At 41.7% G+C, this 13264-nt stretch overlaps 3 protein-coding genes across 6 annotated transcripts in view; 1 reads left to right on the top strand and 2 right to left on the bottom strand.

The window, feature by feature from the left end:
• The window catches only part of efs (embryonal Fyn-associated substrate), a 10790-nt gene extending 6842 nt beyond the window's left edge, over nucleotides 1-3948 (bottom strand). Inside the window, exons 1-4 of one of the 4 annotated variants that reach the window (XM_020624602.1) lie at nucleotides 3338-3948; nucleotides 2620-2866; nucleotides 584-1897; nucleotides 305-424 (exon numbers count right to left, since the gene is read on the bottom strand). In XM_020624602.1, coding sequence (XP_020480258.1) covers nucleotides 305-424; nucleotides 584-1897; nucleotides 2620-2631 — 1446 coding nt within the window. In that variant the 5' untranslated portion in view covers nucleotides 2632-2866; nucleotides 3338-3948. Of the gene's footprint in view, nucleotides 1-304; nucleotides 425-583; nucleotides 1898-2619; nucleotides 2867-2961; nucleotides 3225-3245; nucleotides 3315-3337 lie in introns of those variants that run through there. The other 3 variants (XM_020624603.1, XM_020624605.1, XM_020624604.1) reach the window with 3 other exon arrangements.
• Nucleotides 3949-4289: 341 nt separating this feature from the next.
• Nucleotides 4290-6902, top strand: dhrs4 (dehydrogenase/reductase (SDR family) member 4). Its single transcript, XM_020624608.1, has 8 exons — nucleotides 4290-4420; nucleotides 4625-4802; nucleotides 5225-5326; nucleotides 5470-5540; nucleotides 5652-5703; nucleotides 6097-6231; nucleotides 6336-6391; nucleotides 6486-6902. The coding sequence occupies exons 1-8, from the start codon at nucleotides 4290-4292 to the stop codon at nucleotides 6598-6600; spliced, it is 840 nt and encodes a 279-aa protein (XP_020480264.1). The 3' UTR covers nucleotides 6601-6902.
• On the bottom strand, nucleotides 6699-11634 carry tinf2 (TERF1 (TRF1)-interacting nuclear factor 2). The gene is made up of 10 exons (XM_020624607.1): nucleotides 11286-11634; nucleotides 10836-11038; nucleotides 10514-10621; nucleotides 10040-10135; nucleotides 9806-9916; nucleotides 9379-9502; nucleotides 8449-9283; nucleotides 8082-8140; nucleotides 7895-7974; nucleotides 6699-7472 (listed from the first exon to the last, which is right to left on the bottom strand). Exons 1-10 carry the CDS (start codon nucleotides 11311-11313, stop codon nucleotides 7356-7358), a joined length of 1761 nt encoding a protein of 586 aa, XP_020480263.1. The 5' UTR covers nucleotides 11314-11634; the 3' UTR covers nucleotides 6699-7355.
• Between the last annotated feature and the right edge of the window lie 1630 nt (nucleotides 11635-13264).

Raw genomic sequence — 13264 nt, 5'->3', positions numbered from 1 at the left:
TTCTGCTGACTCAACATCTCTGTTACTTGCGCCGCTGAAATATAATCCTCTTCTGCTTCAACATCCTCATTCGCTTCTGATTTATTAGCTCTTTTCCCTCTTGGAGGCATTTTAATAGTTGTAGAATTTGTTCAAAGACTTGAAAATGTAGAAGATGTGAAAAATCGTAGAACAGACAAGAGGAGCAGTAAAGACATCTGCTCTCGCTTGCAACCCGGAAGTCCATTTCTTGAAAACAGGCACTAATAAAGCTGGTCTCTCTGCTGCACTGTAAAGAATGTAAAATGAACAGCGTTATCTTTACCTCTGTCTCCGAGTCAGCTGGTGGTGGGACACTGCGAGGGGTGTCGTAGATGCCATCATCACCCCCAAGGGCAGGTGGGACTGGACGCTGCCATCTGCCACTGGGTGGAGTATCATAAACCTACCAAGACAGCAAAAACACAAAGCCAAATTTTAATGTCAAGCCATGATTGAATTAAAAATATGTATAACCCTGATTAAAAATCAATAATTTGAATGCACAACATAACCAAGCAGAATAACAATTTCAACTGTGTAATAAGTGAAGTAGCTGTCACACCTGGTCATTTTCTGACTTTTTATTCTGCACATTGCTGCTTTTCTCCAGGCAGTTATTCATCCTTTCATTATTACTCTGAGAACTTCCACTCTGTTTGTTCTCTTCTTGCTGCAAACCTGCAGAAGTGGTCTGAGAGGCAGGTTTGGGGATAGAGTTAGAATCAGATGATGGTGCTGCTTGCTGATTATCTTTTCTGGTGACTCCCCTCACTGGAGGCGCTGGTGGAGGAGGCTTGCGAGCAAAGTTCGGTGATCCTGGAACCCTGACTTGCCCTGCTCTGACCAGCAAAGGGGACCCCCGGTTACAGACCAGGCCAGATTTCCCTCTTGCAGCAGCAGGGTTGGGTGAAACACCTTTAAGCAGAGGTCTGGGAGATACCTGAGCAGGGGATAATTGAGACGGGTGCTCGTGGGCCAAAACAATAGCTGAAGTCCTCGGAAGGCTTGCTCCCACAGAGGAGGGTGATTGGTACATCCCAGGTGTGTCCTGGCTCACTTTGGGGTGGGGAATACCAGGTGTTCCACTTATTATAGAGGGGCTATTAGAGGTGGTGGCCGCACCTCCTCCTGTTGGGGATTGGTAAACATCATCACCTGCAAGTGGTGTACCTTTGGGTACCAAGTAACAGTCATCAGAGTGTCCTGTGGTTAGTGTTTCTCTAGGGACTAGATATGTAGTGTCCTCTGGCTCATCAGCTGCCCTCGGCACTCCACTAGGTGAGAGGTACACAGACTCTGAAGCCATTGGCGCACCAGGCTGCCTGGCATGGTGAGCTGCTGAGGGTATGGGACTTACTGGAGTCTGATATAGTGTTCCTGTCATTTGTGTTCCTCGTCCTCTCAGAGATGGTGAACGTGGGCGCCCCATCACCCCAATATCCCAGTCAGGTCTGGGCCGAGTGCCAGAGCTGGAGTGAGAGCGTGGGCGCCCACCCTCAACTCTATGGAGCTCCCCGGGCCTTGAGGAAGCTGCTGCTCCTCGCCCCTCACCCACACCTGGTGGGGAGCGATACGATCCATCTATGTCCTCTGCACTACTGCCGACAGCTGTCCGGGCCAAAGGGGGGCCAGGTGATAGGTAAACAGAATCTTCACTAGGGCCGCGATGGAGGTCTGAGCCTGGTGGTGGTGCGGTCTGGAGGAGACGAAGACGGTTGGCAGGGGCAATACCTTGTCTGCCATGCAGTGAACAGAGCCACCAGCCGGGCCCACCACTCTGCTCCTGTTCAATAACCATTAGGATGTCACCTTTTCGGAAAGCCAGCTCCTCCGGGCTCTCTGCCGTGTTGTCAAACAGCGCCTTTGCCAATACAGTCTGAGAAGGAGGAGACAAAAGCAGAAATCGTAAATAAAGATCCACCCATTAAGCAATTCCCTGACACACACCAAAATTTAATCAACAGCCTAAATTCACACAGGCAAGTGTCTCATATCTGTACACCACAAACACACAAGTGCATTGACATGGCAACAGTCAGTCAAGAGTATAAAAAGGTCGGTTGTTTAACACTACTAAATGGAGAGTGAATAGGAGTGAAGGGGGAAGATCTCGTTAAATGTCCATGTGAGAGACCAAAGGACGTGAAGAGAATGGGCTGGAAAATATAAAAGCTAACTCAAAATTCACAGCTGCATTAGTAATCATGAAGCAGAGAGAAAGAGGGGCACAGTCGGGGAGGATCAATGAGCAAATGGACACAAGGGCTTAATGGTAATGAGTGAGATGAGAGGGAGGGGGAGGGGATGAGAGGCACATCTGTCCCTTGCTGTTTAGGGTTTAATCGCCAAACTAAAGCCAGTGAGTCAGGCCCCCTTTCATTTTCTAAACCAACCCCCATGGGGACAACCAGGCTCAACTGAGCCACGTGAGGCCCCTTAAAATAGCAATATCCAGATACAATATATAGGTATGGTTGGATAACACAGGAACATACAAACATGCTCAGCATTTTTTGCCATGTGAGTTTAGATCACATTTGTGACCCTTGTGATAACATTACATACAAATTCACAGAAAGAAACAAACCCTGTACTCACAGAGACCGACATTGTTGATAAATTAAGAGTAGTGTCTCAGAGAAACTATAGCTCAAGAGTCTTTGTCAGTCGGGCTCATCCATCTAGATCAGCTGTGCTTCTCGGAGTTGTACTGGTCGCCAGAGAGACTCGGTGCCGAGGAACAGCTGGGTCTGGGTGGGATACATCTCAAAGTCTGGGCGCCTCGTCGTCCGCCTTCATAAGAATCCTGCAATCCATGCAAATAAACGCCCTTTTCACGCCTAAACTGTAAGACACCGAGACAAATTTAGCAATATTTGTCAACCTCAACTACAAGTTACTAGACACGTGAAATGAAAAGTAGGCACACAGCGGCAGCACCTGTCTATCCTTTCCCATTCCACGCCCAGTTACGTTAAGCGCAGCCCATACAGCGAAAGCTAACGTTAGCTTAGCATCGTAAATAATGAAGCGGTATGCACTCGTTAAGCGAATATATACAAATATGACAACTGAGTATGTAACTGCTATCTAGGATAAATATACACCATTTTAGCAGCAGTTGGCTAGAATAACGTGAGTTATGTTGCCGCGGCCTAGCTAACTAGATATTGTTACTACGTTAACACTGGTTATCTTAATCGCCTTTCTCTGCTAATGCTAACCTTTACTTCAAAACAACAATGGCACCGCTGTTGAAGCCAATTCGGTTGTCAGCCAACGTTAGCGCACAACACTGTACTCATAAAATAATTACCTCGGTTTTTTTCTGACCGCCGATAAGCCTTCCATCAGTGCACTCTTTGATGCGTAAAATCACTTCTTTCCAGGCGTGAAAAATCTGTGGTCATTGGCGTTCAATCATCTTCGGCGATGACAACAAAATTATCTCCGCCTCCTCGCTCAGAGGTTTACGTAGTTCGCTGATCTAAAACAATAACCTGAATTTGAGCATCATGGCCAACCCTCGACATTAGACCAATCCAACATCTGTGAAGTCGCGTGGATCCCTCGCAGCGTAGATTACACAGCTTGTGTGATTGGCTCTTTCTGTAGGTTGTGTTTAAAGACATCCGAATTTTACAGTTAGCCCAATACCTAAACTGTAGCGTTAAATTAAGAAAAACAACATATGTAACCCGCCCTCTACCGCTACTATTATCGGTCGTTATGAAGAAATATTACAATTCTTTTAACAATTTACATTGCTATTTTGACGGGTATAAGTGTAACGTGAGTTAGACACAGCAGTCAAATGCGATCGACTATTAAAGGCTTTTATTCTGACAGCGAGACTTTTACCCAGAAAGCATTGACACATCAGTAGTCGACGGTAGTTTGAAGTCCAAACTTGGGGAGATATTTGTTTGTACAACTTTATCTTCAGTTTTTCATGAATTGCAAGGTGAGATCATTCTTTTGATACATTTGCATAACTGCATTACCTTGTTAATTCATGGCAGTAGGTATAAACATACATTTGAACTGAGCTGAGCGTGCCTTTTAAAATAGCGATTAAGAATTGTATTATTTCTGCAGCTTCACCGTGGATCCCTATGTGTAACCTATGGTTTAGGTGACTGGTGAAATAATACTTACGAATTCCATTCAGTCTTCACTCTTCATTTTGATTTGTGCACCACAGCTACCATTGCTCATGTGATCTCTACGCTAGTTACCCAGTGTTTTGATAATCATGGTCAGTGTCTATGCTCTGTTCACAGGTTATGCTGGGGAGTGTTTTCAGGTGCCTTAGAACCAGTCCTGTTGCTGGGAAAAGAAGTATGTCTCAGAGCAGTCTTGCTGGAAAGGTAGCCATAGTCACTGCCTCTACAGATGGGTAAGAATTAGTCTACATGATTAACCATGTACTGTCATGTACTGTTTCCTTGGTCATTTCCCAGTGACCAAGGAAATGACTCTCCACATATCCAGGCATCAAGGATTATATTTGAAGGGATCTTCAGCACTTGTATTAAAGTTGCATATCACTTAAAACCACATTCACAATAATAATCCATGGTGCTCCTCTCCACTTCCTCAGCATTGGTCTAGCTACTGCCCAGGCTCTGGGCAAGAGAGGAGCCCACGTGGTGGTGAGCAGCCGACGGCAGGCCAATGTGGACAAGGCTGTGGCACTGCTGCAAGGCCAGAGTATCCAAGTGACCGGGACCACCTGTAATGTTGGCATTGGAGCAGACAGAGAGAAACTGGTTCAAATGGTGAGTTTTGTGGTGGCAATTTTTATAATAGCGCCCCTTAAGTTCTTTAGCTGATGCTTTCATGTCATTGTATGCAGTCATTTGTGTGGTTGTGACCCCAGACCGTTTATTGCATGGTTGTAAACCTTTGTACAACAGTTTCATCAGAAGCTGGTTCATAAAAGATGCATCTGAGGAGTTATCAGAGAAAATTAGTGAGTCTAAGGAAATCCACAAATTGAAAATGTCAATAAAAGACTAGGTGACCCCAGACCGCGATAATACTGAATACGATAATACTGAAATTATTGTGATGAATCAGTTGAGTCTTTATTTTATGGACCAAAGTAAGTTGGTCCTCGGACAGTTACAATTAGTTTAGGCCACATCACTACGTGCTGTTTACTTTGAGATTGTCAGTGATATGTTTTTGTTTGGAACAGACTCTGGATCAGTGTGGGGGCATCGATATCCTGGTATCCAACGCAGCAGTAAACCCTTTTTTTGGTAACATCATGGACTCCACAGAGGATGTGTGGGACAAGGTACATTACACAGATGTTATCCCAGGACTCAATTATAAAGCCAGTTCTGCACAGACAGAAAAATATGAGTCATCTTTTTGTCTCTAAAAACAGTAAATGTTGTATTTATTATCGTTACTGAGCAGTTTTACATTTCTTTCTAGATCCTGTCTGTAAATGTTAAATCGGCCTTCCTCATGACCAAGTTGGTGGTGCCTCACATGACGAAGAGGGGGTGAGTGAAATCTACAACACGGTACATCATATAGTATTTGAAAGACATGGACTCAGAAAGATCCAAACAACAATGAAGATGATAAAACTTTTATTTGTCTGCATTTTCTAGAGGGGGAAATGTAGTATTTGTGTCGTCTGTGGCTGGATACCAACCGATGCAGGTCAGTGAGAGGATGAGCAACATTTACCTCAAACCTATTGCTAATAAGATAAATAGGAGCAGCTTAAATTCTAAAACTGCACTCAGCTTTTGTTGTAAAATAACCCGTAGTACATCTAATATGGACATCTTTGAAGGCAGGAACCAGCAGTCTGTAAAAATTGTCCACAGTACTGGAGTCTTGTAGATGGAACAGTGGGTGGTTGATAAATTGTCTTTGGCTTCATCACACTGAATTTAAAAACAAGACAATTAATGAGGACACACATCAACAATGTAGGATCAACTAACAACATTATTTTACCAGGCATTAACACAGTTTAATTAAGAAAAGCTCTGAAGGTGGTCAGCATGTGTACTATGTCCGTGGCATGTTGATGGACTCTCTCTCCAGGCTCTGGGTCCCTACAGTGTGAGTAAAACAGCTCTGCTAGGTCTGACCCGGGCCCTCGCTCCTGAGCTGGCTCACAGTAACATTAGAGTCAACTGTGTGGCCCCTGGAATCATCAAGACCCGCTTCAGCTCTGCGGTGAGAACACACACTCACATGGGGCTTTTGTCCTCAAATATTGCGTTCTGCACCTTCTTGATGAATATTGTAGTTTCTGTAACATACAAATTTTCCTGTCCCAGCTGTGGCACAATGAAGACATTATAGATGAATTCAAAAAGATGCTCAGCATTAAAAGGTACACTTAGACATTGATGTTATTAATCCACAAATACTGCATATGAATAAATTATAAATGCCACATTCCACATTTCCTTTTGACATTTATTCAGACTTGGAGAACCAGAGGAAATTGGTGGAGTGATTGCCTTTTTGTGCTCAGAGGAGGCTTCTTACATCACTGGAGAGACCATCACAGTGACTGGAGGGATCAACTGTCGACTCTGAGCCTCCAGTGACTACACAAATTCACTGTTGCATATGCCTCTCTGTAAATTATGTTTCACTGTAATTCTGATTAGTTCCACTATTCCTCTGAAGTGATGGAACGGCACAGTAATTTAGCAAAATGTTTAAAAAAAAAAAAAAAGTGAAGTATACCTAAGATCAACCAGGATTTGGTGATCTTACATTTAATTGCTAATGCGAAATTTTCTAATTGTCATTTTACACAGCTTCACACATCAGATAATGAATGTTTAAGTTGACAGTCGTATGGATTATAAACTGAAACAGATGATGCTGCCAGACACACTGCTGTTATGTTTATTTTTTTACCATGTGGGTATCAAATGGGCAGTTCACCATTGCGAGCCACTCATGTAACTGGGTTAACAAAATGCAAAATAATACAAAGTCATACAAAACATTACTGCAACATGAAGAAAAAAAACTTTATTAACTGAGCATGTTAAATGCCAGTTTTGAAATATTTACAAACATAAAATATAGCACACTATGCAGTAACAATGTATATTTGCACGACAGTGCCCATAATATGCTATTCCAGGGCTTGTTTTCCATGATAAACCCATGTTAAACTCAGTCTGGTTCAGCTATAACAAAATCATAAATCAAGAGTAAGATTAATAATAATTCTCCACCTGCCACAGTAGCTTATCAATCAGTGTAGCCGGTGGACAAAACCAGCTTAGCCAGAGGTGTTTGGCATTTAACAAACTTGGCAGTAACGATCTTTTACATCATCTGCGTCTACTGCCAGTAGACGAGTCCCGCCGTGCCATCCCAGGCTTCCAGAACTCCCTCAGAGTGGGAACGTATGTGCCATGTTTGGTCTTGTAGTAGCGCTTCATAAACAGCTGAGGGAGGTAGAGACAATTAGAAACTACCATTGACTGTTCATCTTTTTTGTAATGCTACATAAACTGCCCGATAAAACCCCAAACATGACTGAAATATTAGGAAAGCGATTTACTGTACCAAGTACAATACAATAGTTACTTGCTTCAAATTCCCTCTGACACCTACTTTTAATTGCACATCATATAGGCATAATTTTTTTGGAACTTGTAAAAAATGCTGAAATTATGTCTGCTGCAGGATAAGAGGGAGGTAGAGACAATTAGAAACTACCATTGACTGTTCATCTTTTTTGTAATGCTACATAAACTGCCCGATAAAACCCCAAACAAATATTTTCATTCCAAATTTCATTTCTACAATAAGACACATTTCCAGTGCCCATGGAAACCTTGTTCTCTCATGGTTCAGCCATACATACCCTGCCTTTGAAGTTCTTTGTTCCCTCATCCTCAGAATCGGCTACATAGTCCTCACCATCACCTGGAGGAGTCAGTGTCTCTAAACATAAAAGTAAACAGTTAAACTACAACTCATGCAGTTTGTTGCTGCTCATCAGTGATATTAAATAATCCTCTATGTTCAATTTATTTTGTTTCTTAAATCACCTGTGTTGCTCCGCTGCCAAGAAGGAGTGCTGCTTAAACCCACTGATAAAAGATGATTTCTGTCAAGTAGAAACAACATAATTAAGACTGAAACGCATCTAAATGATAAATTCCTTTTTATAGGAAACACAGCTCTAAAAGGGAAAAATAGTCATACATACTCATAAATCTGTCATTTCACACAGAAACAGAAAAACCAAACCAAACCAGAAACACTGAACTAAATATTTTATTGTATTTATAGGATTGAAATCATAGTCTGCAATGACAGCGTCCACAACCAACTGAACTTTGTGTACTTAAGTCTGTAAGTTTTGCAATAAACCTTCACATAATACCAAAGCACTCTTTGCACTATGTCTCTTACTCTTTATCAGCCAAGCCAGGAAATTCTGAGTCAAGCTTTCGAGGCTGGCTGCTTGTGCTTTTGCGCGTTGGAGTTTCGTCCAGCGACTTCTTCCTCTGATTCTGCTGTTCCTCGTGTAAGGACATTTCTCCTCCACCAGTCCTGCTAGTGCTAACAGAGGCTACTGACAATTTGTTGATAACAACTCTGGGTTGGTTGCATAGACAAGACAAGAAAATAGAGCAGAGGGCTGGGTTTTGAGGCAGGTGGAGCGATCTGACTCCCAGCTGGATCAGATGGTTTGCCAGGTCTGAGTTTCTCACGGTTTTTCCTCTGTCTTCTTTGCCCTCGTTTGTTCCTTGGTCACCTCTATCCTGCATGGACCTGCTTAACCTTTTTTTTCCAGGTGTGGTCATGGCTAACACTTCTTCCTCCTCATCAGATCCACTTTTGTAAGGCTGTTTACGTTTCACTCTGCTGCTGCTTTCTGAGGTGTCCCTCTCCTTCTCTGGCTGTTCTTCACCATCTCTCACTCCATCATCTTTGGCTTCTTGTCTCTGTTTAACCACAGTGAATTTCAAGTTCTTTTTTGGGTCCAAGAGCTTGTTTGTTGCATCTTTTGAGCAGGCTGGCTCATCTCCTCGTGGTGTCCTCTTACTGGCAGAAAACATAATTGGTACTTCTTCATTAGATATTAGTCCAATAACAGGTGTAATAAACAGTGTCTCGTCTCGTGTCTGTGTGCCATCAGACTGGCCCGTAGAAGATGATGTTGGATGATTTGAAGGTACTCTTCCAGATGGTGGCAGAGAGAGTGAAGCCAGGATGGAGTCTCCCAGGTTTGGAGGGACAGATGCTGTAAAACAAAGTTTTTAAATATTAGAAGCATACACTAAAGGTCTTGGTGTTACAGTCATCCTAGCAAGAAGCTAACAAGCCTCCTTATTCTACCTGCTGACTCAAGATGACCCAGACAGGCTTGGTGCTGAAGCAAAATCTTCAGAAGCTGGGGTTGGGTGGCTGCCTGCGCACACTCCTCCAGGACAGGGGGGGCATTACTGAGCCACGACACAGTCTGGAGGCAAATAAATAGACATCGCTTCCTTTTAAAAAAACAACACTACATTTGAATAAAGTTTTCTTCTTAAAATTCAGTCAAAATCTCATTAGAAGATTAATGGTAACAGCACAAGAGCAACTTTTTCCAAACTCACAAGTGTTGTAGGCTTGTAAACTAAAAATGGGTGTAATAAAGACTGCTCCGAGTTGCCTTTTTACAATAGAATAAAAATTGCATTAAAGCAGTAATGACAAGTGCAATAAACTGGGTGTAATTTCTGACAAAGCAAAGGGAGCTGTTCTCAGATGGACTCACTACCTGAGCGAGGTTGGGAACTGGGAGAAACTGGTCTAGTCGAATCAGAAACTCCCACAGCAGCTTCTCCAGGTCCTGGTCAAACTCTGGACCAAAATGCACAGAAAACTCCTCCTGTCAGAGGAGAGAAGAAGAAGAAGAGTGGTCAGTCGTTTACCTTCCTGCTTCTCCACTGAGCAGAGATTTAAATCATTAGCTGCTGCTGAGCTGTTGTGTCACTGGAGCAGAGGAACTCACCCTGAAGAACTCTCCTCTCTTGGCTGGGTCTGTTAGCAGCATGTGAACCAAAGAATGGAAATTTTCAACTGTTCTTACAATTTTTACATCTTCACTCTAGAAGACAAAATAGCAAAAATTACATTTCATACCACAAAAATTTCAAGAACACTTGTTTTAATATTATAACCACCCAAGCAAATGCTTCAGAATTCAGACATCTAAGATTTTGATTATTTTAATGTCACAATACCCCTTAATATCATGCGTCTCAATAATATTGTGACATTTAGTTCTCTAATCACCTCCGAGCTTTAGTGGTGTTGCTTGTGATGTAGCAATGTCACCATGGAGCTGTAATAGTTTGTGCTAACCAAAGACTGAAGATTAATCTGATGGAGTCTTTGTCTAAAATAAACATCTACTAACTGTTGACAGCGTACAATGATGATGCACTTGGTTTTAAGATTCTGAGCATATGATTTTGTAATGTACCACAGCGGAAGCAGAAGAGGATGAAAGGGCAGCAGGTGCACAGATCCTTTTCAGGTGAGGCTCAATCACCTTAGCATCAGGCTGTGTACAGCACAACTCCAATATTAGCTGTAAAGAAAGGAAAAGATCATCAATCATGCAGTATGTGTACACATCAAGCCAGGCTGACAATAACAAAAAATGTGTACACATCAAGCCAGGCTGACAATACCAAAAATATATATGGTAATGCTGCATCTGTCAAAATGGAGAATAACATAGTCTGACAGAGATTGGAGGCAGTGGCATCAAAATCCGACTTCTCGTCCCTTGTAAGCCTCACCCGTGCTCTCAGCCCCAGTGCCAGCCTGCCCTGGTGCCTCACGGTGAGCAGCCCAGGAGTTGTCTCACAGGTCGACGTTACAAACTCCTCCACAACCCCATACTGCATCACATCCCTCTGCTTCATCACCTTCCAGAGAGCTGCAGACACCAGACGCACAGGTGGGGCCAGCATCTGAAGAGCAGCAAACGGAAGGGTGGCATCTGTGCAGGAGATAATAAATTAATAAATTAATAGAAACTGATCTAAATAAACCACACAGGGTTGTCAATCAATCAAAACTTGTTGTTTCCAAGGACTGACGAACTGATGCTAATGCCAGACTCTCCCTATTTGTCTGCTGAGTGAGGACGTAGCACGACGACTATTATGATGTGAATTACGAAAAGATTGGCCAAATAAAAACCTTGACGTCCAAGCTGTAGAGTAATCACAGCTATTAACACTTACCGCTTTCCTGGGGTTTCCTTGTGGCCATCCCAGTGAGTCAAAGTCAGCTAGTTAACCAAACTGACGATAACGCTCGCCTGGCAACTTTTAGTCAAATTGCTGCCAGATAAATCTTCGCATCTGACGCGGAAGCAACAGTTTATCCAAACAAAGTTGTTTAGGAAATGCCGCTGAGATTATGTTTACTAACACTGGCAAATATTGGAATGACCTATTTAAAGATTACTATTATTACCCACGACAAACAAGGATAGGAATAGACGACTAAAAGTTCTGCTTCTCATCCTCGCGCCTTCATGGGAAAAATATCGTTCGTTCAAATCCTTACTTTGGGCGTGCCGACTTGGCGGTGCTTCGAAATATATAATAGCAGTCATACGCTCAAAAAGGAAACTCCGCCCATGCGTCCCCACGTGAAAAATGAAATGAGCGCATCCAAACTTGTTACCAGGAAATGACGTTGACAGACAGCCTTTCAGTTCACATGTTTTAACTTGTTTTAAAAAACAAAATGTTTTAAAAAGTGAAGTAAAATGTTAGCACATGACTGAGCATATGAGTAGGAATAACGTACCAATAAAAAGCAAAAAATAAAAATAAAAAAAAATTAATTAAATGGTAAAATGTTGTAGGTATTCATTTGAGTTTATAGTCAAAGCCTAGAATTTCTTAAAACATTGTAACATAACAAAGTACTGCTGCAGTATATTAATACTGAGGAGCACACAGGAACTGAGGAGTTTATTAACACATTATATAGATGCAGTTTATACCCAAAAATCACAAAACCAAGTAGATTAACAACCCAGCATGCAACACTAATAGATAATATATTTACTAATGATATTGACAGCAAAATGTCTAGTGGGTTTCTCAGTTAACCGCTTTGTTTACCTATTGATGGAGGAAAAATTCAACTTAATTAATGCCCTTGAAGTTTGTTGTGCTGTCCACTTTTGACAACACCAGCAGCAGGAGGTGTGCTCATTCACAAACTATCCTCTTGTTTTTAGGAAGAGGCTCTCTGGTTTTATTGTTCTGAAAAAAATTACAGATTTGAAGCTATGATGGGTACAAAGCAAAGTAACAACCCAGCATGAAACATTAATTGATAATATATTTACCAATGTTATTGACAGCAAAATGACAAGTGGATTACTTATAAATGATATTAGTGATCATCTACCAGTATTTGTGGTTTATGATGGCCAGTATAGAAAAGAGAGGCCAAAAACAAATCTTTTCTATAGGAGGGTGATTAATGAACATGCTGTAAGGAGGCTAAAAGAGGATTTTATGGGGCAAAACTGGGAATCAGTTTACAGAGAGGAAGACTTAGATAAAGCATATGAGCAATTTTTAAATATATTTAAGAAAGTATATGACAGGAACTGTCCTCGTAAGCAGTATAAAAACAAAAGGAATTACAGTGGGAAACCGTGGATGAGTAAGGGATTACAGAATGCATGTAAAAAGAAGAATGCGTTATATAAGGAATTCATAAAGGACAGATCAAAGAAGGCGGAAGAAAAATATAAGTCATATAAGAACAAATTAATTGAGATTTTGAGGAGATGTAAGAAACTATATTACTCTAAAGTATTAGAGGATAATAAAAATAACATGAGAGGTACTTGGAATATATTAAATAAATTGATTAGAAACAGTACCAGCAGGAGTAACAACCCTCAATATTTTATGGATAATGATACACCGGTCAAGAGATTTGAGGACGTAGTTGAGAAGTTTAATAGGTTTTTTGTGAATGTGGGTCCTGGTTTAGGAAGAAGCATTTGTACAGATGATACAGTGCCTTGCGAAAGTATTCGGCCCCCTTGAACTTTGCAACCTTTTGCCACATTTCAGGCTTCAAACATAAAGATATAAAACTATAATTTTTTTGTGAAGCATCAACAACAAGTGGGACACAATCATGAAGTGGAACGAAATGTATTGGATATTTCAAACTTTTTTAACAA

The sequence above is a fragment of the Monopterus albus genome, unplaced genomic scaffold (genome assembly GCF_001952655.1).
Source record: "Monopterus albus unplaced genomic scaffold, M_albus_1.0 scaffold333.1, whole genome shotgun sequence".
Taxonomy (NCBI): Eukaryota; Metazoa; Chordata; class Actinopteri; order Synbranchiformes; family Synbranchidae; genus Monopterus; species Monopterus albus.
Note: the sequence above shows the minus strand (reverse complement) of the source record. Positions and strands in the feature narration are given on the sequence as shown.